The 26832-nt window shown below is 27.8% G+C and overlaps 1 protein-coding gene across 2 annotated transcripts in view; it reads right to left on the reverse strand.

The window, feature by feature from the left end:
* Window positions 1-9740: 9740 nt before the first annotated feature.
* The window catches only part of Tbc1d8-9 (TBC1 domain family member 8/9), a 34693-nt gene continuing 17601 nt past the window's right edge, over window positions 9741-26832 (reverse strand). The window contains exons 15-28 of one of the 2 annotated variants that reach the window (XM_016060054.4): window positions 25385-25493; window positions 24177-24366; window positions 23826-23972; window positions 22750-22861; window positions 21959-22019; window positions 20905-21081; window positions 20154-20261; window positions 18808-18918; window positions 18004-18192; window positions 17156-17318; window positions 15966-16085; window positions 15734-15804; window positions 14134-14224; window positions 9741-12873 (exon numbers count right to left, since the gene is read on the reverse strand). In XM_016060054.4, the coding sequence (XP_015915540.3) occupies window positions 12488-12873; window positions 14134-14224; window positions 15734-15804; window positions 15966-16085; window positions 17156-17318; window positions 18004-18192; window positions 18808-18918; window positions 20154-20261; window positions 20905-21081; window positions 21959-22019; window positions 22750-22861; window positions 23826-23972; window positions 24177-24366; window positions 25385-25493 (2035 nt within the window). In that variant the 3' untranslated portion in view covers window positions 9741-12487. The remainder of the gene's footprint in view (window positions 12874-14133; window positions 14225-15733; window positions 15805-15965; window positions 16086-17155; window positions 17319-18003; window positions 18193-18807; window positions 18919-20153; window positions 20262-20904; window positions 21082-21958; window positions 22020-22749; window positions 22862-23825; window positions 23973-24176; window positions 24367-25384; window positions 25494-26832) is intronic. The other variant, XM_087159816.1, reaches the window with a different exon arrangement.

Below are 26832 nucleotides of genomic sequence, written 5' to 3' on the forward strand. Positions count from 1 at the left end.
AAGAATCATTTTACGATTATAGTTTGACAAACTAAATAAAATAGTCAAACGGTGATTACAATAAAGGCAAATATTAAATGATGCTAGCTGATTAAATAATACCTGTTAAATATTGGATGACAACTTAAACTATTCAATGACACTATATCAAAAACTTTATATAGGATATCGCTTGGTAAACTAATTAAACTAAGCAGCAATCTTTATTGATTTATAAGCCTGTAAAAAGAAGAATTTTTTTTTCATTGGAAAAATTATGAGTGATTTGGATATAACCAATCATTTAAAATCTAATATACAGCTCGGAGAAATTCGTATGCATTTTTACGGCACATAAATGAAACTCTACTTATCGTTTTTCTTTTATAACAAAATTAAAGTAAATTTTTTTTAACTAATGAAATATTTAAAGCAATCATTCTTATTTACTTTATTAAAGCAAAACTACTTAATATTGTTTTGAAAAGATAATTGTATTAGTTTTAGAAAATGAAGACTGCTTAAAGGATATATCAGGCACAAAGGTTCAAGGTTCGATCCCCAGTAGGAAGATGAATGCACGTATAGCTCTAACCCCATTACCACCAAGAAATAACCTGAATGGTAGAATGATGGCTAGTTAAAACAGTTGGGCTAACCGTGGGTAGATTTCCATGTTTTTATTTACCCACACTTCAAACATTTAGTTGGGCTCATAAGTTTCTCTTGAATACAAGTTGGTTCCAACACTTAAATTGTGAATTACCTTGACTTCTGAGTTACGTTTGAAATAGGCTTGAAAATAATCACTCGCCACTTGGCGAGTTAATAAAAAAAGTGGCGACTCCCTGTCTCTTTTTTTTATTCGTTTAATGATAAAAGTACATCAATGCAGAAAGACCCTGTGAAGCAGAATTGTTATTAAAATCTCCGATGTCTTCATTCAAAATTTCGATCCTTCAGAATCCATCAATTTGGGATAAAAAGATTCATGTAGAAAGAGAGTTTCTGAACAATTCACGTATTTCAATAATTCACATATTTGTAATGTATACATTAAATGTGTTTAGCCACCCCAAATATTTTTAAATCAAGTTTTTTTAAAATCAGAAGGTGTAACCAAATTTTGTCACGTATTTGTATTATTTTTATTGTTGAATTATCATTTTACAGCCGTAAATAATTTCTAATATGATTTTTTTTTTCAAATATCCAAGCAACAAAAAAACAAATTCGTAAAAGGTAGCTATACAATGAAAATGACCTATCGATATCGGTCAGCGCCTCATTAGGTTTGAGGTATAAGTGACTACTAAGCTATCAGTCTACCGGTTACTGGCTATTAACTGAAAATATAATTTTTCAGGTCTAGTAGAACGATGGTTGGTTAAAATCGTTGGGCTAATCGTGAAAGGCTTTCCTTGTTTTCATTTCCACACATTTTATATACTTAGTTTAGCTCATAAATTCTTACCAAATACAAATTGGTTCCAAGACTTGATTGTGAATTCCCTTGTCTTCTGTGTTACACTTGAAAAAGCAAAGATTAAAAAAAGGAAAGGGTATAATGCAGTATGAAATACAACAGTTATCAATTCAATCTTATACCACCTATTTTACTTGAACAAATTGTGTACGGACTGGGAAGATTTTTTTTTTAAAAATAATTAAATGGTAAAAATTGAAACATGATTAAAATTAACTGAAAAAAAATTGCCCGCAAAAAAAAGAAAGTGTATTTATAAAAAAAAATAATAATAATATAAAGAAGAGTAAGAAAAAAAAGAAAGGAAATGTAACAAGTGAAGAAAAAAAGTAAGTAAGAGGTAAGAACCGAATGAAAGAGAAGTGGAAAAATCTCACTTTGAAGATAGAGACAGGTAAATAGCAATGAAGAAGAGAGAAGAAAAAAAAAGTGTATTACAAAAAAAAAAAAGAAAAAAGATGAAGAAGAAAAAAAAATGAGTGTTGAGCGTGTGTGTGTGGGAACGGGTCAGATCCGTGTCCCGGGGGTCTCTGATATTTCATTCATAAAGAGAGCCGAGTACAGGTTTCTTTTTGGCGTGGAACGCTAGGAATCTCAGCTACGTTAATATTAAGTGCTTTAGGCCTACTTGTGCGAGGGCCTATATTTGGCGATGCAGCCTGCCTTTAAGATAGTGAAAAAATACAATAAATCTTCATTTTTCTTTTTTTAAACAAAATCTACAATTTCTCCATAGAAAGCAAATGAATTTGAGGGAAATTATTAATACTTTTATATAACGCCAAAATGTATGTATCTTGCATATCCAAGGCCAAGGACTAGGGCCCTTAATTCTAGAGGAGCGTTTCCCAAATGGTGTTCCGTGGAATCTCAGGGTTCCATGGAAGAGTTAATGGGTTCCGAGAATTAGGACTTTTTTTCTTCAACCAGTAATAATTTTCGAAACCTTTAATTGTATTCCGATATTTATTTAATATTCCAGTTGCCTGTATGAAATTAAAATGCCAACAAGACTGTACCATGTAAACAGTAAAATGCCAACACGAGCGAGTCTGTAATGCTGGTACAAAATAAATGAGTATAAAATTAATACAGTCCAATTATTGTGTGTGAGCTATTGATCTGACCAAACTGGTCAAAGTGCGAGTGTGTATGTAAGATATTGATGCTCGTTTTTATAATGATTTTGAATAATTTCAATATTTTGTATACACAGCTTTTTTTTAAATTTATTTCTTCAAGTATGCTATAAAATAAAATACAATTTTTAATAAAATACTTTTAACTGTAATCGTACGCAAAGAAAAATAAATAAATATTTCGAAATTAACATTTACGGACTAATAATATTAATACGTTCCTGGGATTCGGTAGACTTTTTAAATGAGTCAGACTTTTTAAGTTGGAGTCGAACTCACCTTTAAGTTCGGAGTCGAAGTCGACCATTTCTACTTCCGACTCAAAGAGATGATTTTAACTATGTCATCTGACCTCTAACACGGTGAGAACTGCTAACTTGCCTGCTGTGAAGAATTCTTCACGGATTTTCAACAACAATTGAGTAAAATGTAACATTTACTTTGTAACAATATTAATACGTTCCTGGGATTCGGTGAACTTTTTAAATGAGTATAAGTCGGAGATGAGCTACCAGGAAAATTCCGTGTTGAAGTCGACCATTTCTAGTACCGAATGAAAATCCGTGAAAGAAACTTCACGGATTTTCAACAGATGAGAAAAATGAAGCTTGCCGATTTAAAAGGAATAAGATTATGGCTTGAAAATTGCGGAACTGTCAATATCACATTAATGAAGTGGCTTTTACTTAATTTGTCGTTAGATATACAGAAAATATTCGATATATATATATATATATATATATATATATATATACACTATCTGGCCATTAATAACCGGACACCCCTCATTTCGGATACATGAGGTGCTAGTATCAAGTCAGTAGGGCGTAGGGCAGCCACGTGCCCGAATCACAGCTTTAATCCTTCTAGGAAGGCTATCCACTAGGTGTTGGTACACGGCGGCAGGTATTGCTCGCCATTCCTCCTGTAATATGGCGAAGAGTTGAGTGGTGGTTTTGGGGCGTTGTGGTCTGGCCCTCAACCGGCGCTCCAACTCATCCCAGAGATGCTCAATTGGATTGATGTCGGGACTTTGGGATGGCCAGTCAAGCTCTTGCACCCCCATTTCATCAAACCAGTCCGTGATGGCATGTGCTTTATGAATGGCAGCGTTATCGTGTTGAAACACAAACGGGCCATTACCGAACTGTTGCCACAGGGTGGGAAGCGCCGAATTGTCCAGGATGTCTCTATACCCTTCTGCGTTCAGAGTTCCACGCACTAACACCAAGGGTCCAAGGCCAAACCATGAGAAACAGGACCTCACCATAATTCCTCCACCGCCGAACTTCACAGTGTCCGGTCATTAATGGCTAGATAGTGTATATATATATATATATATATATATATATATATATATATATATATATATATATATATATATATATATATATATATATATATATATATATATATATATATATATATATATATATACGCTTATCTCATATGTTTAACCTTAAAAGGTATCGAAGCATGCCTTTTTAAATAATTTTAAAAATAGGCGGCTGCGGTTTTTTTTCCCTTTCAACTTAAGACTTATTTATTCTATGATTTTAAAGATTATAATACTGACAATAAGATGCCCATTAACAAGATTTGCATGACTGTAACTTTTCAAATAGATACGATTATAACGATAAAAATGTTGCAACTGATAAGTAAAATGACAAGGAGGTATGTGATAAGACTCATTTCAAAGGCCTTTAGAATTTGGAGTTAACGTTTCTATCTCTTAACTCTTTGTATGGCAAGAAAATTCAATTATGGAGAACCAAGAAAATTGTGGTCATCCTAAACACAGTTAGAAATAGAATGAAGGGATTTACTCTAAATAGAGTTGTCCAAAAAAGAGGTTGAACTATATCATTGGCGAAATAAATAAATCAATTGCTGTAAATTTATGTGGTTGTGAATGGTAACTATTTCTTTGCACTTTTCCTATTGGACGATTCGTATTCCTATTTCAATAGAAACGTATGCTTATAGGTTGAATCTGTAACTGATGGATATCCAATGGACACGTAAGTGAAGTGATGTTAGTAAGCATCTCTATTTTTCAAAATCTATCTAAATTTTTCAAAGTGATCGATTAAAACTCGCGTAGTTTAAAGGAAAAAAACTATTAGTTTTATTGATTTGCATTATTGCCAAAAATATGTGGAGTGTTTTTATCCCCGAACCTGAAAGTGTAAGAATTGGAAGAGAATAAAAAAAAAATACGAAGGGAAAAAATCAAGTACGATGCTAAATGATTCAGTCAAAGAAATAAATGGACCCGGGATCATGTGCGAATCTCTGGGAGTACTGAATAGGAGATGATCGTGCTCTGGTTCAGGTCGAAATTATGATCTGCGGATGGATGGTGTGTTAATGTGTCCTCCCTGTAAAATGGGATGTGACATATGCATGCTGTCTCTGAATCATTCTTAGGGATGTTTCCCAGACCGTCGCCAATAGCCCATTATGCAGCTCTAGTGCGACGCAAATAAAGGTACCGTACCGTACCAAAAGATAACGTCACAAAATGCAGTTATTTCAATAATTTTTATACAATATTATTGTGACTCAAATATTTCGCTTTTTTTTCTTTCTTTTTTTGTATAAAAACCATCGTTAGGGTAGAAAATCAAGCTTTGTTTTAACTACAGTGACTTAAATTTCCATTTGATGACACTTGCAGCATGACGAATCAATGGCAAAGAGGAATATTTGCACGGGTGCATTATTGTAGGCAAAAGAAAAGGACGGCCAAGTGTTCAGTGTTAAAAAGCAAACATTTATAAATAATGTTAACAAGTTACAGACCGATTGCAAAATTGATTATAAAATGGCCGGAAACCCAATCCGCGGGTAATTAATTCTGTGTTTACATAATTTTAAAAAATTCAGTTTTGATTGGATTTCTCCCTTTCTAGTTTAAGATAAAAAGGATGCCAGATCTTTTTCCTAATTAGTCATTAATTATAATTAACCAGTGTTTGCATCTATGTATTGTTTTTTGTTGGAGATAATTTATGCAAAATTTCAGATCATTAAAATGAAATGTCTAGCCGAGTCAAAAATGAGAATATTCGACTCCTTCGCTTTGTTTTTAATCAAAGTTCTAAAATCGCAAAAGCTGCTCGTTATGTTTGTGTTGTGTATGGAAAGGGTGCCATTGCGGAAAGAATCGATCTTGAATCGTATGTCAAGCTCAAAAATGGAAATTTAGATGCTTGTCTCGCTCAATTGAGTTCGTAAAAAATGTAATTAAAACAGCTCTTGGGGAGAAAAGTTGCATCTAACAGCAAGGGAACTGGTAGAGAGAATTAAATACACTTTAATAAAAAAAAAAAATTTTAAAAAAGGCAAGAATTTAGTTGCCAACCCAATACATAAGGTGAAACGTTTACATGAAAATGTATTTAAGAGCTGGCTTGCTTCAATGCAATATCAGCATGCAGAGCTCCCACAAAACCTGTATACGGTTATCTTTTTAAGATAGTAATTACCCAATAAAAATGTTCAGTCTGTAAAATAATATACGAAATTTTAAACATTCTGAAAAAGTTGTGTTTCAAATTGTAATATCATATTCAATATCGCTATCAAATATTGGTGCATACGTTATTCGATTTTCGTCAATCATTATGAATATAGTTGGTATCAAATCACAAATACAAACAGAATGTTATTGTTCATTATTAAATTATTGTGTGGTTTTTCTAGTTTTAAAACCATGTAACCAAATTATTAGTTGAGAAAAAAGCCATAAAACATATCAAATCCAACAGCTTTAATGATCAATATATTTCTACAATTGAGATATTTCATAATAAAAGTTATAAAACATATATAATACAAATACACAAAAGATAGAAATAAGTAAGAAAACACAATAGAAATATTTTACACACAGCAATAGATGATAAAATAATTTTTTTCAAAGATTCCTTTTATTTAAAATGCTTTCTGACTTTTTTTTAAAAAATAACAACTAATACATTAAGCATAAAATAATTCAAAGTTGATGATTTTTTTTTTTTAAAAAAAAGGCATTATAATTAACTTAACCAAGCCAGAAATTCAACTGTTAATGGAAGAATATTTTGTTAGAAATCCATTTAATTTTCAAAAGTAAATTCATTGGAATAAAAAAAAATTATTAAATAAATTTTTATTAATTAAAAATACTATATAACAATTGAACAATGCATAAAAGTTTATAACACACATATACAGGGTGATCAGTAATAACAACCCTTGATATATATTTTTATAATCCTTGTCAAAAATGAAGTAAAAAAATTGAAATTTAAGAAATCATTACTGAGAAAAGCAAGACTGAATCATCAAAAAAAAAAAAACTTTCAAATTATTGGAAGAAATAGAGAATTGAAATTTAATTATTAGAACTATCTCAAGTTGTATCCGGCAATTAAAAGGTTTGATGTTTTTCAATTCTTGCTCATGATTCGTTAAAACTTCTTATGTGTCTTTGTTTCTTTTTCGCTTAAATATTAATTTGAAACCTCAAAATAAGTACACTTTTTTACTTCATCTTTGATAAAGATATATTAAAGTCAATCAATATGGTACACTCTGTATATTATATATGTTATAAGAATGTACTCAAGTGTACATGTTGTAAAACTACATTTGGAATGATAAGATTAAAGAAAGTTAAGCAAAAAAAATACAGTAGAATTTCGATTAACCACGAGGACAGGCCGTAAAAGTGAAATTAACAAAAACGCTATTTTGATTCAGCTATGATTTGTACAACCAATAGGAAAAAAGTGGTGGTTCAGCTTAAAAGTTGTTTTCTTTTATCTTTGATTTAAATAAATGGTAAGATCTGCATTATTATAATGTTAGCTGCAATCAGTAATGAAGGTGTGAATCCGTTTTTGTTTTCCCTAGACACTGAATGATTCAGAATAATTTTAAAACTTCTTTTTTATTTTACTTTTAAAGAAAACTTATTTATTTCCTTGAAAATATATTGGATAGAATAGTAATTGTAGAAACACATATATTTGTTAAATTGTAGATGATTATAATACATGAATTTAATGGTAGATAATTAATACATAAATTAAATTGTAGGTACATACACATAAATTAATATGTAATGCATTTACATAAATTAAATTGTGTATGCATAGATAAATTGAATCGTAAATGCATATATGTAAATTGAATTGCATATATAAATTAAATTGTAGATGTATATTTTAAATAGCAAATAAATGCTAAGTTGTAAAATGTATGGTAACTACTAACTCATGCATTCTTCAAACTGCCAAAAAGTAAATTGAATGTATCATCTTGTTTCATCATAGGTAATTTCTTTTTAAATATAGAATTTTGAAACAATTATCTTTTTAAATCTTGTTAAGATTTAATTATTAAGTATAAGCAATTTAAAAGTAGTAAAAAGTAAAAAAAGCTTCTAAATAATAATTTTTATCTCTCAACAAATTTTGGCTTAATATCTTTCAGGAATTTTTGGCCTTTATCAGATAGTCTCAGGCAGGCTACTATTAAAATTCTTCTGGCTTGGGTCGGCCCATAAAAGAGCCAGAGCTCATTTATAATGAAACAAATACTGGAACGAAAACTTTGAGCTGTACACCTTCTTAAATGAGATTAAAGATTCAATCATGCCTATAGTTGAGGCACAAACTAAAAATTTAAACATTTTAGCACTTTGTCGGATTCCCTCAATAGTTAATATAATTAATGTACAATTTTTTTAGTATTTTAGGGAAAACTTCAAACTCTTCCATAAATTCAAAAAATCTATCAAATTGCAAAATATAAATAAAATAGAAAAAAAAGTCTAAATTTAAATTACATACAATCAGTGTTTTTAAGAACGGTTTTTCATTTAAATCAGCATATTTTAAAAAACTTTTAAATTACTTAAGATGCCCCATTTTTAAATAAATGTAAGAATAAATAAATTAGGGTAAAGAAACTGATATAGAGAATTAATTCTGAAATATTTGGAAGAAAAAAAACCAACTCAAAATCGCAATAAAAAAACTTGAGTTAATATTTAATCTAACACAATTTTCTAAATTATGATAAATAAAAGGCAGTACAGAAAAATCCCGATCCTCTCGGAGCAGGAGTATGCTAGAAATTAAAATTGCGGATAATAGGAAACCTTTTTCAACTCAATTATTTAAGTGCATAAAAATTAAATTATGAGTAAAATTACTCAAAAGAATTAGCAAAAATGATAACAAAAAAAAAACTTTACTCGATTTATTTTTCTATTATACATAATAAAACAATATGGCGTTTTTTGTCGTTTTCTAGAAACCAAATTTTGGACTCATCATCACTACAGTGATTGGATTGAATTGAATGTGGGATTTAATGGCACAAGGTCCAAATAAGGCATCTCTGTAATGATGCTGAAATGTGTTCAGAACGCTTTAACATGTGATAAAAAAGGTGTTGGATAACCAAAGTGTTGTATGATCGAGCACATTATGTTTTCTTCAATCTGCATTTCACTTCATCGATATTCTACTGTATAATTTTATAAAAGTGTTACCAAACTGAAAGCTGAACGGACTAGATTATTTATACATTTGTTCCTTCAGTAGATATGCGTACACTTAAAGAATTGGTAAAAAAAAAAAAAAAATGAGAGAGATTCAATGTATTAAACTGAGACTATAAAGGAAACATTTTAGAGATTACATTTTATGAACATTTTGAAGTGGTTATTTTTTATATCACAGTACTAACACACATTTGAATAAAGCAGTTTCAAGCAATGTTTAAAGTATTCAACGAGATTAAATCGACAATATATGTTGAACAATAAAATAGGGTTCAAACCCAACAACCGCAAAAAAGTTTTACCTAGCAAAAAAAATTTTAAGTACCTTCCTCTTAGTAAAAGGTTAAAAAGTACAGAACCTCAGTAAAACACTTAAGAAAAGGTAAGAAACTTAACACTGTGATCTACGGGTCAAAATTTAGTAACAAACTTAAATATTGCTTTCTAGGAGGAAGAGACTCAGTTTTCCAAACGTAATTTCTTTACCCTTAATGGAATATGAGACTAAATAGGAGTGAATAAGACTAATAGCTGACAAATTACAAAGGATTTAAGGAATTTTGCATTCGACTTGTTCATTTTTTTTTTTTTTTTTTTGAAACATAGCAATCTTGTAGCTTTCTAAACAAGTTGCAGATAGTTTATTATGCATGTTTTTTTTTATGTATTTTTTTAACACTGAAAGAGACAAAATTTGAAATGATAGATTAAATAACTGAGTAGAAAAATTTAAAATTTCAAAAAGTCAAGACTTTTTACCACTTTCCTTGAGGAGGGTATTTAACAGTTTGTCACTAGGTAAAACTTTTTTATTAGATGTCCAGGTTTTAATCATTTTTTAATTAGTTTTACTAAACTAATGACTTTTCCTTCCATCAGGGAATTTAAAATTGCAAATTGTTTTTGAGAACTATCAATGGAAGATCAAATTCATGGAGGAAAAATTGAAGAAACTTTTTACACAAATACATATAATTAGAGTTACTAATTCAATGCATACAAATGTGTTCAGGAATGATTCAAATATTTAAAATATAAAAATCAAGCATCAGATGATTTTCTTTCTTTCCCCTTTATAAAGATTTCACAGACACAATTTCTTAAAAAATAAATGAGAAGGAATATTTTTGCCCTGCATTACAATTTAAACCCAAGCTGTACAGACATCACACTTGCACATTAATAACATATTTACAGCACACACTTAGGGTACTTAAAGTCGCAAATACATAAAGTTATATTGCAAGACATAAATTAGAGATAAAATATTTATTAGTTGAAAAAAGAAATATATTACGTTAGATGCTTAGTTAATATACAAAGTACTATATTCTGGAATGGCAATAGTATCAAAAGAATTTATATAATGAAACAACAAATGAAGTAAATTCTCTATGATGAAATAATTTTCCAATAAATATTTGGTCTCTTTAATTAATATAACTCTTTAAATAATATATCTCTTTAAAAATATTTATTGCCTTGTCATAAAAGTACATTTGTTAAAATAAAAAAGTGCATTTAAATATATTTTATCTGCATGCATAAATTAAAATAATCTTTAGTTTAAAATTTATTCAAACTTTAAACTGAGGTCTAAATTATAAAATAAAAATTCTCATCTGGAATGGCAATAGTATCAAAAGAATTTATATAATGAAACAACAAATGAAGTAAATTCTCTATGATGAAATAATTTTCCAATAAATATTTGATCTCTTTAATTAATATAACTCTTTAAATAATATATCTCTTTAAAAATGGAACTTCTTTAAAAATATTTATTGCCTTGTCATAAAGGTACATTTGTTAAAATAAAAAAGTGCATTTAAATATATTTTATCTGCATGCATAAATTAAAATAATCTTAATTTAAAATTTATTCAAACTATAAACTGAGGTCTAAATTATAAAATAAAAATTATTCTCATCGCATAAACATTTTCCATGCATTAAAATATCATATATTGACATGATTATTATAATTGTAATGAGACTTGTTTTTAGTTTAAATTTAAACAAAAATCATTCGAAATATTTTACAAGAAAAATGTATTAAAAAATCAATTCAAAATTATTAGAAGTAAATCTTGAAAATGCATACATTAACACTCGAAATTAACATTGGTAATTAATGAAATCAAAGCATTTGAGGACTAATACATATAATATAATCACAGGAGACTAATACATAAAATATAATTATACTAGACCAAAAATAGATAGGAATGTATTTTCTAAATATAGAAAAAAAAGTTTTAAAATAAAACTTAATGGCTGAACATGTTGACAGATATTTCAGTGAATTTAAGAAAATCAGCTATAGAAGGTGCGTTTAAGAACACCATAATGTATTTAGGAAAAAAAGTGTTAAAAATATCATGTATGTTCTTAAAGAACACCGTGCATGTTCATAACACCATAATATGTGTTTAAGAACACATGCTTTGGTTGATGTAAATATTGTATCCAAAAATAATGTTTTGAAACGAGGATTTAACATGTTCTTCCACTAAGCTCTTGATTTGAGAAAAGAAAAATATAATTTAAATAGGGAGCTAAGAAACAGATATAGTTATGAAAACTGTCAAAAATATGAAGGCAAAAATTCAATGCAACGCATGAAAATATATATTATACTCTGTGAAATATACAGCAATACTTCAAAAAAATTTTCAGAGTCTTATGAACAAAAATATCATGTTTGTTTCATTTAAATCAACAGCTCATTTCAAAATAAAAAATATTAGTGCATTTAAATGTAATAAAAATAATTGTTGTTCAATTTAAAATATGGTTTCTCTGAAGTTGGCAAGAATATCTTTTAGAAGTACATATAAATAGAAAAAAAAACTCTTACAATACGTATAGGGAATAAAATTTGAATAAAAACTAAATAGTACAACAATAAAAACTAAATAATATATAAAGTAAATACTTATACATAATTATTAGATAAAAACAAATTTAACTTGCTTCTAAAGTACAAAAAATTCAGTATATAAAAACTTTGACAAGAAACAGATCTATTTAACATAAAAATCTAATTTTAAACAATTTAATATTTTGACTAAAAATCTAAAAGATTATCAAATTTCATACTATATGGAACTAAATGCTACAATTTAACAATTTTGTCTCCATACAAAAAAGATTTTAAATCATTATTATTAATAACAGTTGAGAATAAAATAAGGTAATTATATACGAATATACAGCATTTTATCAGAATTAAAAATAAAGGTTTGCAGATTTCGAGATGACTAGAATGTAACATTCAAATGTAAACATAAAAACAATGACCCATGATGAAAATAATCAGGATGTCATCATTTTTTCAAAACACCTTTTTCTGTGGCTCTCAATTTCTTGGCAGAGATTAATTCTATAATCAAACTGCGATATCAAAAATTGTTGCGTATATAAAGTACCCTGAAATTGTTCAAATGTGATGCTCCAGTCTTTTTGTGCCTCATAGAGGGAATCGCAATTCGAGGCTCTGGAGTCGGCGTGTAACCGAATTACTTCAGGAATTTTGGGAGGGGCAAGATCTGTGTCCTCTGAGGTGTCATCCTTGAGTTTCTCAAATGGTGCTTTAGAAGAGGAACTTTGACTACTTGTACTTAGATTGTCATCGTATAGATCAAAGTCATCAAAATTTTGGACGACTGAACCTAATTCTCCTATTTGAAGAAGTAAAGTACCTAGAGATACAATGAATTTACCATTATAATGTAAGAATAAAAATACTATTTAAGTACACATGTTAATTTATAACTACTAATTCCTTTATCAATAAAGAATCATCGACTAATATAAAATAAAACTGACACTATAGTTAACTTAGAATAAAAATATAGTTATTAAGAACTAAACAAAAGCATCAGTCAAGACAACTGAAGACCGCAAGAAAGCAAAAATTATTTATTAAATTTTTTAATTTTTAAAATTCATTAAAGCATGCTCCATATACAGATCAACATTGACAAAATGCAAAAACTGATTTTGATTTTATTTTGTCACTTTTGTATCTTTGTTTATATTTTTGTTTGTTTTGAATTGTCTGAGTACTTGACATAAAAATACTCTATCAGTGTCCAAAATTGTATTTTGACTAATAGGATTGTTCATAATATAAGCATAACCATTGTGATGTTATTTATATATAGAACAATGCTATCATAAGTCAAAATTTCTATACTCTATTTTTTATATTTCAAAAAATAATGAATGACAATTATTGTTGCTCATTAATAATTGTTGGCTCAAATTTATAATGATTAAGTAAAATGGAAATATTTATCCAGCACTCAACTAAGTAAAACTTTTCACACTCCAAAATTTATTAAATCACATTAACATTGAAACTGGTCTTCTTTCATTTATTGAGCTGAGGATTATTATTATTATTACAAATTAATGGTTCCAAAATTCAGTTGTTTTATAATTTTATGACACTACATACATTTTTTCGAAGATACATTACATAAATTGCTTTGTAAACATCAAATATATTACTTTAAAAAATATTAACTTACACAAAGCATTGCTCATTTTGTTTCTCAAAAAATCCCTCAAAAATTATATAATATTTAATATTTATTAATATTTTTTATATTAATTAAAACTAATTAATTTTTAATTAATTGAAAACTTTTGTAATCAATCTAAACAAATTAAATTTCAGTTGAGAATTAACCTCAATTCTTAAGTATGCAATAATAAATTAGTATGCAGACTTATATTAAGTTAATTTAGCTTTTCAGTAAAACAAATAAGTACATAAGTCCACTGTGTAAAAGGACATTAACCAGAAGCATACTATTCCAAATGTGAAGTTGAATATGTTAAATACATTATCTGCATAAGAAATAAATTAATATTTTGGTAAACGAAACAAGGAAAAATCGTGACTTATATGCATATATATCTATGGATCAGCATTATTATGAAAAATTTCTTACCAACTTTTGCAATACAATGGTATATTCTCTGTTCATCTTGATGCATTGCAAACATATCATACATTGATTTCCACACGTCAATAAACTGTTCCTTTAAAGAAAGTGTGAAAGAATGTTTAATTTAAGCATGTGTATTCTTTTCTACAATTACATGCAAATAGTAATACGTAAAATTATTCATTAATATTATTGTGATGAGGCAGTGGTTAAGGGGCACTGAACTGAAATTATGAAGAGCTAAGGTTCAATCTCCATAGACAGCTTAAAAATCATTCAGCTTCTGATCGATTACTACCAGCTCGTCTGGGAAGTAAAGGCAATCAGGTTGACTTATGACTCCCTGTATCATTAGTCTTGATATTGTGGACCTCCTTTTCCAATAAACTGACTGTTGCAAGAGTGCTTTTTTCATTATTTATTTATATATTATTTGCAACATAGTGATCATATGCTACTAAATGAATTTCAATTTGAATAAAGTTTATAAACCTAAATTTGAACAATTAAACGAATAAGTTTTAAAATCACTGTAATAATTTCTTTTTCAGTAAAATTGAACAGAACAAAACTATCGAATTAATTTAAACATATAAAGATGATTTTTAAAAAAATGCTTATCTAGGGTCTTTAATAAAATAGAAACAGATGAAAATGAAGGAATAAGAATGATTATAACTTAAATTCATAAGAAATAACATGACATTATATTGAATACACAATTGCAAAAAAAAAAGGGGGGGGGGAAGGCAAATTCAAAAACAACAACAACACTCACACTCCTGGGCATCAGCTCTTCTAGCAACACTTTGAGCAATGCCCTAACTGACTGTGCAACAAAACACATTGAAGTTCAAGCATGTTACATGCATTTTACTTGTTATTGTCATTTTTTACTAATCTAAGAAAATTTCTTTTGGAAAAAAATTTCTTGAGCATGATAGGACTTGTAAGCCCAAAAGTAGAAAACTCTATATTGATCTGCAACATCTTGGAAAAATTCTAACATTTGTTTGCAGAGTTTGAGGTAATATATTTGGATTCAAATATTATCATTGGTCGGTTAGCAAGTTTTAAAAGGAAAGAAAGTGAAATACGACAATACATATAAAATTAATTAAAGTACTAAGAGAAAATACTTAAAATTAATAAATTTGAACTTCACTAGAGAAGATGAAAACTTCTATGAAGATTAAAGGTTTGTTGTTAGTACAAGGAGATCAATATATTAACTTAATTGTGTCAGAATTCTTTTTTCTTTTGCTTAATGCATTGTTTATTTTTTTATACATGGCTAAAATCAATCTGTGATGCTCTCTGCATGTGGCACTAACTCAACTACCGAGCTCGCAAGTGAACAGTAGCTTGCAATATAAAAAAGAGACACAGAAAGGAACAAAAGCACATCTGCATTAAAATAATGTAAAAAAATGAGACATCACATATGTTCATGCATCAACAATTAATCAAATCAAAATTGAAAAGTCAGTTCATTTAATTTGTTTGAGTACTAAATCCAGATTTACATATCTGTAATCTATTTATGTTAGTAAAAGGGTTTCATTTATGTAAAGAATAAAAGTAAAGAGAAAGTCATACTTACTTGTGTCATACTTGGCAACTGTTGACTGGAACTGAATAAATATAATTTAAGCTCTTTAGGATGGAAAGTGTCTAAAAAAAATAAATAGTTTGACTACGTTAAAAAATATTAATTACCAGTGAAAAATTGCAAGTAGTACAAGTATCATAAAAATGATCACTATTAAATATATATTCTACATAAAAAAATTATTGAAAAATTTGAATTAGTATTATTTGGTATCGGTAATTACCAGTATTTTCATTAACAGGTGAAGGAGGATTACTGGACGGTTTTGAAGGATCATCATTGGGTGCAATACTTTCAATACTGCTAAAAAACTCTTCAGCTTCAGCTGCTTCTTCGGGTTCACCTGTATAAAATATTTAAAATTACGATAAATTGTAATAACTATTACAATTTTGTAAAACTACAATAGAAAAACTATTGAAATTATGTGGAGAAGGCTTCTTGAATTATCTAAACAGGGTGCGTAGCCAAATCTGTCAGCAAAAAATAAGCACATTTTAAATACTTTTTAAGCACTATATACATTGACAAAATGCAAAATAATTTTCAGACTTTACAAGATTATGATAAAATAACCAGTTTCTAACAAAGAACGCTTTTCTTGGTTATATTAGATACCATAAAAAGATCGAGAGATTTTTCGGATTGAAAAATGAGGGAGGAAAATGAAGCCTCGCAAAATGCAGCAGAGTTACACATGAGAGTGCTAAAATCTCACCGAACTCAGCTCAGTAGATGCACATGCGGACTTGCAAGTATTTCATAAAATATGCAAAATGATTGCAGCTTTCATACGCTATGGACCGAGGATAGGCTGAAATGAATTGTAGTTGAATGAATTATGAAAATCTTGAATAGAACAATGTGAAATCCACACTTTTGCATAATACGTGTCTAAAATCGACATGGTAAAAAAAGCAAATCTCTTTTTCAAGAAGGGAATATCAAGCACTTTTTAAAAACACTCAATAAAAACGCACCTTTAAGGGCTTTTAAAATATGAAAATTGAAAATAAGAACCTTTAAGCACTTTTTAAAAACGCTATGCACCATGTTTAAGAGCAAGCAATAATTCTCATATAACTTTGAGATCATTTATGCAATTTTAATCAAAATGAAGAAAAAACACCTTAAGTAAAATAAGTAAATAGTAATAAGATACATACATATAGATTTTTTTACAATAGAGATACAAAATTGATAAAAAATTAACTAACAGAAATTATGAATATCATCACAATTACCAAAAACATATTTTAAAATAAGGAATGCATTAAACACCTTATTTCAAACAACAAGTGCCGAACGTATTTGTAACAGCGAACATATGAAACAACAGAAAAAAATTTTACGACAGCATTTTAATTAAGAACCTAACAGGCAAGATAATTTTGAATAAACTTTAAGAAATACCTGAAAGGGATGTTGTTTCACTTCGAACATCTGGAGTAGAATTGATTAAATGGGACAAATAAAGCATTTTAAGTTTCATTTCAACATCAACACGGCATACTATGGCAAGAAATTGAAGAAATTCTAAAAAGCTCAGCATGTTATCTTGATTATCATCAATCAACTGAAAAAAATTAAAATATAAGCTATTTTTTAAAAAAAATTACATTAATTCCATATAGTTACTGTTAATAACTGTTAAAAAAGAAAGATCACACAGCCAAAAATTGAAATAAAATATATGGGGTCAGTTCCTTTAAATGAAAAACAAAAAAGCAACACTGTCTACCATTAAAAACTCAAATTAGTTGGTCTTTTTTTACTCTATAAATGCATTATTTAAAATTTATTTTAAGTCCACCCTTTGCATTATTTAAAATTAAATATTGCAAAGGGGGGTGGTCATTATCCATATTTTAATTGGCAAACATCGTTTGTATGAATAGATACTTGAACAACAAATTTATAAATATTTGAATCTTTCAATTAATGATTAAAATAATTAAGATTCATAATATTTCCTCATCACAACTATGTCAGTTTAAAAGAACTTTTTTAAAACCAGTATGAAATAGTTCAACTTAAAAGTACTAAATAGTACTACTGCTCTTACTAATACGAAACTTTATCTCATACATGTTTGCAAGGAATAGTAGAATGTTCCTAAGTATGATCTATTTATTTTTAAAACCACCAAATTTAATTCCCAAAAAAAGTGCCAATGCAAAATATATGTAAAAAATACAGTTTTAAATTGCTTCAAGTAAAATAAATGATTCACAAAAGAACAATAATCAAAAAATAATTACTTTAAAAATTCGAGCACAGAGTACTTTGGCATTTTCTCCTCGACCCCAAGGTGGCAAGAGATTGAAAAAAATTCGAAAAAGATCATAATCTATCAGGCACTGCTCATAAAAAGGCATATTGGGATCATACTTCTCTTGACCATTAAAAACAACAGCTGGACTCCAATACAACTGGCGTAATTGTTCTTCCTAAGTATCAGTTTGACATGAATTAACATGAAATAGTCAAACTTACAAATGAAACATAATATCAAGGATATTTTTTTCATTAAAAGGCAATAAAAGAAACTATATTTTCTTCTATAAAACAACTGTAAAATTGTAACCTGAATAATAACAAATGTAAACTAATAAAAATATAACGATTTCAAGTAAAGTCATCTTAAAAATGTGTTCTTAAAGTATTACATAAGATGATTGACTAAAAATAAAGTTTGATGGCTCAAAAAAAATTTAGCCATGTAGTACCATTCTAAAGGTAACAAACTTATAATAATATCTAATAGAGGTAGTAAAATCAAACTGTGTCATAAATTATGTCTGATGCAAAAATTAAAAGAGAGAAAAAAAATATGGAGACAAAAAAGAAAAAATATATAAAGTTACTAAATATAGAAAATTGTGGAAAATTCTCTGATCTTTGCTGATAAATTTAAAAAATTTAAAAAAAAAAACGTTAATCATCCCTAGATATAAAAATTTATAAGAAATATCTAATAATTTAATGTATTTTAACATAAGCATATTACTTATATCTTTATAAAGTAAACACAATAAAATGATTATAATAATAAAAGAACTCACTTTAATAAAAGTATACACTTCGTTCACTTCTTCTTGAGAAAAAACTGATTTAATTAAACTATCATAGAAAACACTTCTAACTATATTCCGACGATTTGTATCTTCTAGCTCCTAAAACAAAGAATCACTTATGTGAAGTAAACACATTACATGAGTAATTTCTTTTTCTTGGGGAGGGATTTATGATACAATTGTAAAAAACATTCATAATAGTTTCATAAGTAAGTTTTAAACAACATTCATAAGTTTTAAACAACAACAAAATCTGGTAAAATAATAAAGGGATTATTCATTTACTACAAAAAAAAAATTAAGAAAAAAAGAAAGAAGAAAATAAAGAAAAGTTAAAGAATAAATCTATTAAATGGATAATAAAGAAATGTCTGTAAAAAAATTATAAGGCTCCATTAATCCTTATTTCACTTACAAACAAAAGAAAGACTGTAAACAAAGAACAAATATATGAAGGTCTGCATACATTAAACTCCATATATAAAGATCTGTATACAGACTCTATATTCAAAGGAATCATTATTATATGAACTTACAATAGGCACAATAAGTTACAATTATGCAATACGTTGTAATTATAAAATAAATTTTGCAGAATGTACATTCTTGTAAGTATAATATACAATATTTTTTGTTAAATTAAATTATTCTCTGGTAAACTATTTTGATTAATACAAATTTCTGTTAAGTTATTTGAACATTCATATTTTTAGTTGACATCCCAGTAAATACAAATATATTGAATATTAAAACTTTAAGTGGATAAACATTTTGAATATTAAGACATTTTTGTTGCAATTTTTTATATCAACCGCTGTAAACTTATAGGCTACTTTTCAGTTAGCCATAAGCAAGCAAAAAGCAACCAAAAAACGTAGACCTTAGCCAACTGTTTTTAAATTTTATTTATTTTTTAACACATTAAAATAAAATAAAAATAATAAAAAATAATTAAAAAATAAAAACAGATTAATTTTTTGCAGATCGGCGAACTAAAAAGTACAACTTTCAGTTTAGTTAAAATTTTTTACACTTGGAAAAAAATGAAATGTCTTAAAATTCTTTGAATTTAGCTCTGAATAAAAATTGGCAATTAGTTTAAATGATAAAATTATCTCATTTATCATTGCATGAATCTGATTATGATTGTTTGAATGATATGTAGAAAAATAAAAACAAGTTTTAAATGTTTAAATATTAATTCCAAAATAGAGAACCAATGCAATTACTTTGAATGAGCAAAGATAAATCACTTTTTTTAAATTAAAGAGAAACTTAATAAAAAATAATTATTGAAACACATATGCAATAGAATAGGAAAAATAAAGTTTTACCTGAACTACACGTAATCTTTGGCGCATTCTAAGCTGCTCAATTGTATTATTTGTAATAAATCCATACTGAGCATAAGCTTCTTTAACTAACTTGTTAACATGGATTTTCTAAAGAACCAGACAAAAAAGTTACAATATGTGATACAAAATATCAATAATGATAAAAATAACAAAAAATCAAGTATGTACTTAAATAATATATATAAAAATAAATCATAATCAAATAAAGTCTTTAAATTCTTGAAGCTTAGTAATGCAAAGAAAATAATATTAAAAAGAGAAAAAATGTTGCCTATCATGACAAAATCGCAAAAAGCATTGAAATTTTGCCCACTTCTGAACTGAGGCAAAGAATATAATTTACAAACAAAAAATCAGTTTAGAATAGAAAAAAATATGCAGTTATCATGGAAAGAAACAAGCTTGAAAAAGAAACATCTTGAAACAAGATGTTTTGACTAAAAGCTTTTTAAAACATCAAATAAATATGTTTAAAATTTTTTTATTTTTTTACTTAGATTGACAATTATCAAGTTTCTAGTTAGGCAGATTTGACTGCATTTAATGAGCTGCATTGATGCATTTTACTTAAGTTCCTTTTATAAAAGAACAATTTTCACAAAAGCAATTTTTATGTGAATTTACAGAGCCACAGACTAAATTAAAAACATGTAAATAAGTAAAAGAGAACATTGCTTTATCAAAACAAAATAATTGATGCCATTTAGTTTTTTCTTCATGTTTAACATACCCGTTTAGAAAATTCAGGAATGAAGTTTTGGTAGCTAATAAAAGACGAATTCTCCTCTTTAGAAACAACACTGCTTAAATATTCACTTAAAATAGTCATGGCTTCTCCATCATCATTTGATGCAAGAAGATCCTGTCTGTTCGCTTCCAAAACTTTAAGAGCGATTTGAAAAACAACCTACAGAAGAAATATAGCCAGTATAAGAATTTCTTTAAATAAAAATACTAATTTCAAGAATTTAATAAATTATATTACAATTTTCAAAAAATTCAATAATTAGAATAGTAAAAAGTGGAGCAATTCCAGAATAGTTGAAATTTACTAGTAACTTTTAAAATAATTGATAGTAACCTTCCTTTCAACTTTAATACAGGAATAAACCATTTTAATTTTTTTATAAATTCAAAGTTGCCAATATATCAGTCTTCAGGAAACAAAATGCCCTATTTCTACATCGAGACCAATAACTACTATGACATGTGCAATGCAGAGTTTACAAAGGTTTTATAATAACAATAAAAGAATAATTAGGGTGATTGTGTTCTTATGAAGATTGTGAGCTTATGAATCATCTTATGAAGATTGTGTTGCAGACAGACAGCTCGGATTAAACTATTATTTTTCTTCAAAAAAGCTTAAATGTCATCCTGGTAAGCAAATCTCGGGCAGAATCAAGTCAAAGATTAGTATAATTTCAAAAGAATTTTAACCCATTAATCTCAGTTAAATTAGACTAATTCTCAACTGATAACGATTGCTCGTAATAACAATTAATTAGTCAAATCAATCTTGTTTCCCAAAAATCTTTACGCTCTTAATTTTCAAAACTTTAAAAAAAGAATCCACAAACTTAAAACAATCTTAAAGGAAAAAATCAACAACTTTTTTTACTCATTTTTAACTGCATTTTTCTTTTTCCATTTTATAATGGTTATAATATGATTTTTTTAAGAATATAATATTAACATTTTATGTGAGTTGAAGTTTATTTTCAATATAATCAAAGATTAAATTATGAATAGAAAGAGATAAAAAAAAAAGACAGTTCACTTACTTTTGCACCATCATAGAAAAAACAATCAACTATATTAACAGCAGAATGAAAAGGAATGACACTGAAATAAAAAATTAAATTATAAATTAATCTCAATCAAAAGAAAAAATATGTAATTAGATCAAACTATTGGGTTTAAAAATAAGTTTTAAATTACTTTAAACCATAACCAAACTCTCTATACCCTTATTCAGTTTGGGTTTTAGCTGCGCCTTATTTCGATTTTATTTTGTAAACAAAAGAAAATAAGCTATTAGATTGAACTATTTGGAGTACAAATTAGTTTTAAATCGCACTTGATGAATATCAAAACACCTCTATCATTATTAAATTTAAGGTTTCATAATATATTATTTTGCTATTGAATTTGGAAATCAACAACAAAATTAAGTACCACGTGAATTACAGTCATAATAGGAAGAAAGGAGACATTCAGTCAAAAAGTACTCAGTGGGAAATCTACCACCCACCATATTCCTCAAACATTACTTGCTCAGATTTCGACAACAACTTGTTTTCAATAATGATTCCTAGATGGATTGAGCAGGGGTTTTTTTTTGTTCACAAAACAACAAATTCCAAAGCATAATGTAGATTAAGTTGCCTTTTAAGATCAGCAATCTATGCTGCCAGAAAATTAGGAAAAGTAGACTCTAACGGTGGACAATACTTAAAATTATCAATTTCTATCCATTTCTGTACAGCAAAAACCCTATTTTTATAATGAATTATAGTTAATCTATTTACAAACCAAAAATAAAATTAAAGCAAGTAACTAAAATATAAATTACCTTAGAAATATGGTTAAAAACCATGATAGAGATATCATAGATAAGACACCAAACGGCACCAGTTTTTTATGAATATCTGGCAGATGCTCACTAGTCAAATGTTCTAAAACTCCTAAAAATCAGGCATACATGTTATAAACTCAACAAAACCAACAAGTCTTTTTTTTTAATGTTCTTATTTTTAAAAAAAACTCTAAATAGCAAAATTAAATTTTCTTCTACCCATGAAAGCAATCTTTATTTAGGAATGGACTGCTTTAGAGTATATTTATCTATAAATAGGAAACAAATCAGACAGTAACATACTCAACATGAGTGAAAATAGCAACAACAACAAAAAAAAACAGCTTTGTCAAGCAATTTGAGTTTCATTTTAAATAATTATTTATATTTAATTTGCCTTTCCTCACATTTTTGATAAAGTTTTCAGACATTATCAAGTCGGGACTTGTTGTAACATGTGCTTTACTTCATTTTGCATCTTGAGACTATTAATGATTCCTATTTATAGCTTTAAAACCTTTTTTTGCATTTATAGCTTCTTTTACACTTATTTACAGTTTTTTGGCGAGTCTCCTAGCTTGCTTCATTTTTGCTTTTTATGCTGCTTTCCACTTTATTTAGTTTTTTTTTTTTTTTTTTTTTTTTTTTACATAAGAACATAAATATAGACATTCAAAACAACATTAAAATAATACATGTTATGTTAAAAAAAATTATTATAAAATAAAAATTAATTCAAACAAATCTGTATAAGCAACACTCTTTAAATTAAACAATTCTATGTATTATTTTTCAAAGAAATAAAAGAAATTTTAAAAAAATTGACTTCAATAGAATATCTTAATTTTACTTTTAAAAAAACTTTACTAATTGAAATCAGCATTTTTAACTGTTAACTCAAAGTTCAGATCTGCTACTTCCTGCGCTGTGGACAAGTTTTTCTAATTGTATGAAAAATTGTATGAAATTTATGTACGTTTGATTTTTGTCCATTGAGCTTGGTTTTAAAAAGATTAATAGAAAAAAAATAAGCTTAATTCAATGCTAATGTGAATAATACTAATAAGAAATACCTTGATCTACTAAAGCTCCAACAACTTTTGTATTAAAATAATCAGGTAGCAACCTTTCACAAATAGCAACAAGCAACCAGAATGCTTCTTCTTCAGAAGCATAAATTAGCAAGACAGACGTTACAATATTCATAGCTTGGCAATAACCTGAATATAGATCAAAGAATATTATTTTTAATAATTAAAAATCTATAGTTATATAAATATTAAAATGTAATTATCTAAAGGAAAAATTCTAAGTATTTAATTAGTAAAATTGTTTTACATGAAGCATATTATATTTTAAATTAAATTGATGAAGAATTAGTAATCAAATTAAAAATCTGTTTAAAAATTTTAAATAGTTCTCACCAATGCTAGGATTCCTCCATGCATATGCAGTTAAAACTCTTCTAAGAACATCAATACCAACGTCAGACTGAAAAGCCTCATGTTCAGGTAGTGAACGGTGCAAATCTCGCTCTATTTCATCTGCTGCAATACTTTGCTTCCCCTGACTCTGATGCACTAGCCATTCATAATATCCAGGATAAAAAGCCAGCTGGTTTAAAGGGAGAAAGAATTTTTAATCTCAAATAAATTACCTAAAAAAATATTTTAAAAGAAACAGAACTAGGGTGCTGGATTGTTTCATTAACTATGTCATAGGCATTTTAAACAGGGACATGTTATAATATTTCAAAGAATCTGTAAATTTATAAAAATTAAATTTACTAATATAAGTAAGTAATTACAAGAGTTTTTATGGGCTAAAAAGAATACTAACATAAGATCAATATTTATAAAATCCTAATTAAACAACTAGTCCTGTACTGTTGCGAGTGTAGGAAGATAAACTGCTGGTCTTTAAAAGAAACATTTTCAAGAAAATTTATAGCTCTGTGAATGAAAATAATATACGGCGAATACTTTATAACAATGAGCTCTACAAAAAATAAAAAAGCCCACATCATCCAAATCATTATGGCATATCGTAAAAGAGGTCACTTGTAAAGACTAGAAATCCCCAATCCTGAAAGGAAACTGACTTTTGGTAAACCCTACGGTTGGCAACAGGAAAGGAGGATTGCCCAGCCATCGGGTGGCTGGACAATGTAGGAAAAGATCTTGGCTTGTTAGATGTTGGAGAACAGTGACCTTGTGACCTAGACAGTGACCGTGGAAGCTGCCTGGGATGGCATTGGTCTGTTCTAGGTCATAACATTGAAGAAGAATTACCTGCTACTCAAATTAATAAAACACCTGGTGTAATTGGTTTTAGCAGTATGAAATAAAAAGGCAAAACATATTTTGTTTATATTAGAAATTTTTGAAAATATTTTTTAAAACACACAAATAATTTAGATGCCTTTTGATAAAAAATATTAACGAAGCCTATATCCAATAGCTTGCTCTAGAAAAGTATTTAATATTCAGCGAAATTTTTGCAGTTTTCTTATTATAACAGAGATAATTTTCCATAATATTTAATGTTAAGATTAAAATGCAGACTGAAAATTTTAATTGATTAATTCAGATGTTTTATTTTTTCAAAACAATGAAATTAGCTTTAATATTACCTCATTTACAGCCCCAGAATACAACATCCACAATTCACCACGTAGTTGAACAGGTATACCTTTCAACACGAGCTCTCGATCTTTGACAGTATGATAACTTAAAATGCCTCTACAAAAAGAAAACATATTTTTTTTAAAAAAATGATAGTATAATTCTGGAAAATAGATTATTTATATTTGCATACTTATTAATTGTGTTGTAATATTAAAAAGCTATTTATATGATTGAGTATATAATTATAACTGGAAAAGATACAATAACAGTTATTTTAAACAAGCATACAATAATCTGACTGACCTGCCCTCAGTTATCAGGCTCTTATTTATCGTAATTTTGAATTTCTGTTTGACTCTTTTATTATCTTATTTCATTTTATGAGACAGTGCATTTAATATTGCACTAACCCTTAGTGAAATTTAAGTACTAAAAATTTCTTTTATCAGTTCACTAAAAAATCTTAAACATATATTTGTTTATTTATATATATTTTTTATATATTATTTTTCTTCCTCTTCTTTTTCCTCGGGAATACATTATAACAAACCATTAAATTCATTCAGTAGCAATCTTCAAAGACTGTTTAGTGGCACTGTTAAAAAATGTACATAATTCAGAAATCTTACCCCTTGAATGTATATAGTCTATTATGGAGATACTTGCTACTAAAAAAATCTCTAGGAATAGGTATTATTATGGATTCTTATTATTTAAGTTGGATGAAAGTAGTAAAATTGACATCAATATTTTACTCTTATCCATAATTATGAAACTGGTTTAGATTTATTTTACTTTTAAGCTTGCAGTTTTTCATTCTATTGTTCTTATTTCCTTTTATTTCTTTATTTACTTTATTTTTTAAATTTTCATTTATTTGTTTATTTCTATTTTATCTTATCTTACCTTTGAATCTTGACACCTGAGATTTCCTGATGTCAAGACCTCTTGAGGTCTTTATTTTTGAGGGGGAAACGAATAGTCCTCCAGTGGGTGCCAGCCTATTGTGGTGTTTGGGGCAATAAGCAGGCAGATTTACTTGCCAAAAAAGGTGCCAATTTGCTACAATAACCAAATACAGCAACTTCCTTTTAGAAAATCAAACTGTCCCTAAAACCAACTCATTGCGAGACCTTCAGACTCGCACAGCTTTGAAAAGTTTAATTCCTGACAACCCAAGACGTGATGCAGTTGCAGCCTTCCGCTTATATACAGGCCACGATTGTCATTCTGCTCACTTATACCGCATACGCCTTTCCACCATGCCTTTTTGTCCACTTTGTAAATCTGGAGAGAAATTGGGCAGGGATCACCTGCTTCTATGTGGGGCCCTTCATGGACACACTGAGTCCTCAAGATATTGGGAAGCAAGAGAACTTTTAAGGCATTGACTTCGGTCTTCTTTCTTTGTTATCCTACGTACATTTGTATTCGTTATTTATTCCATCTTTCT

The sequence above is a fragment of the Parasteatoda tepidariorum genome, chromosome 3 (assembly GCF_982258835.1).
Source record: "Parasteatoda tepidariorum strain Cologne lab strain chromosome 3, Ptep-v5.0, whole genome shotgun sequence".
Lineage (NCBI taxonomy): Eukaryota > Metazoa > Arthropoda > Arachnida > Araneae > Theridiidae > Parasteatoda > Parasteatoda tepidariorum.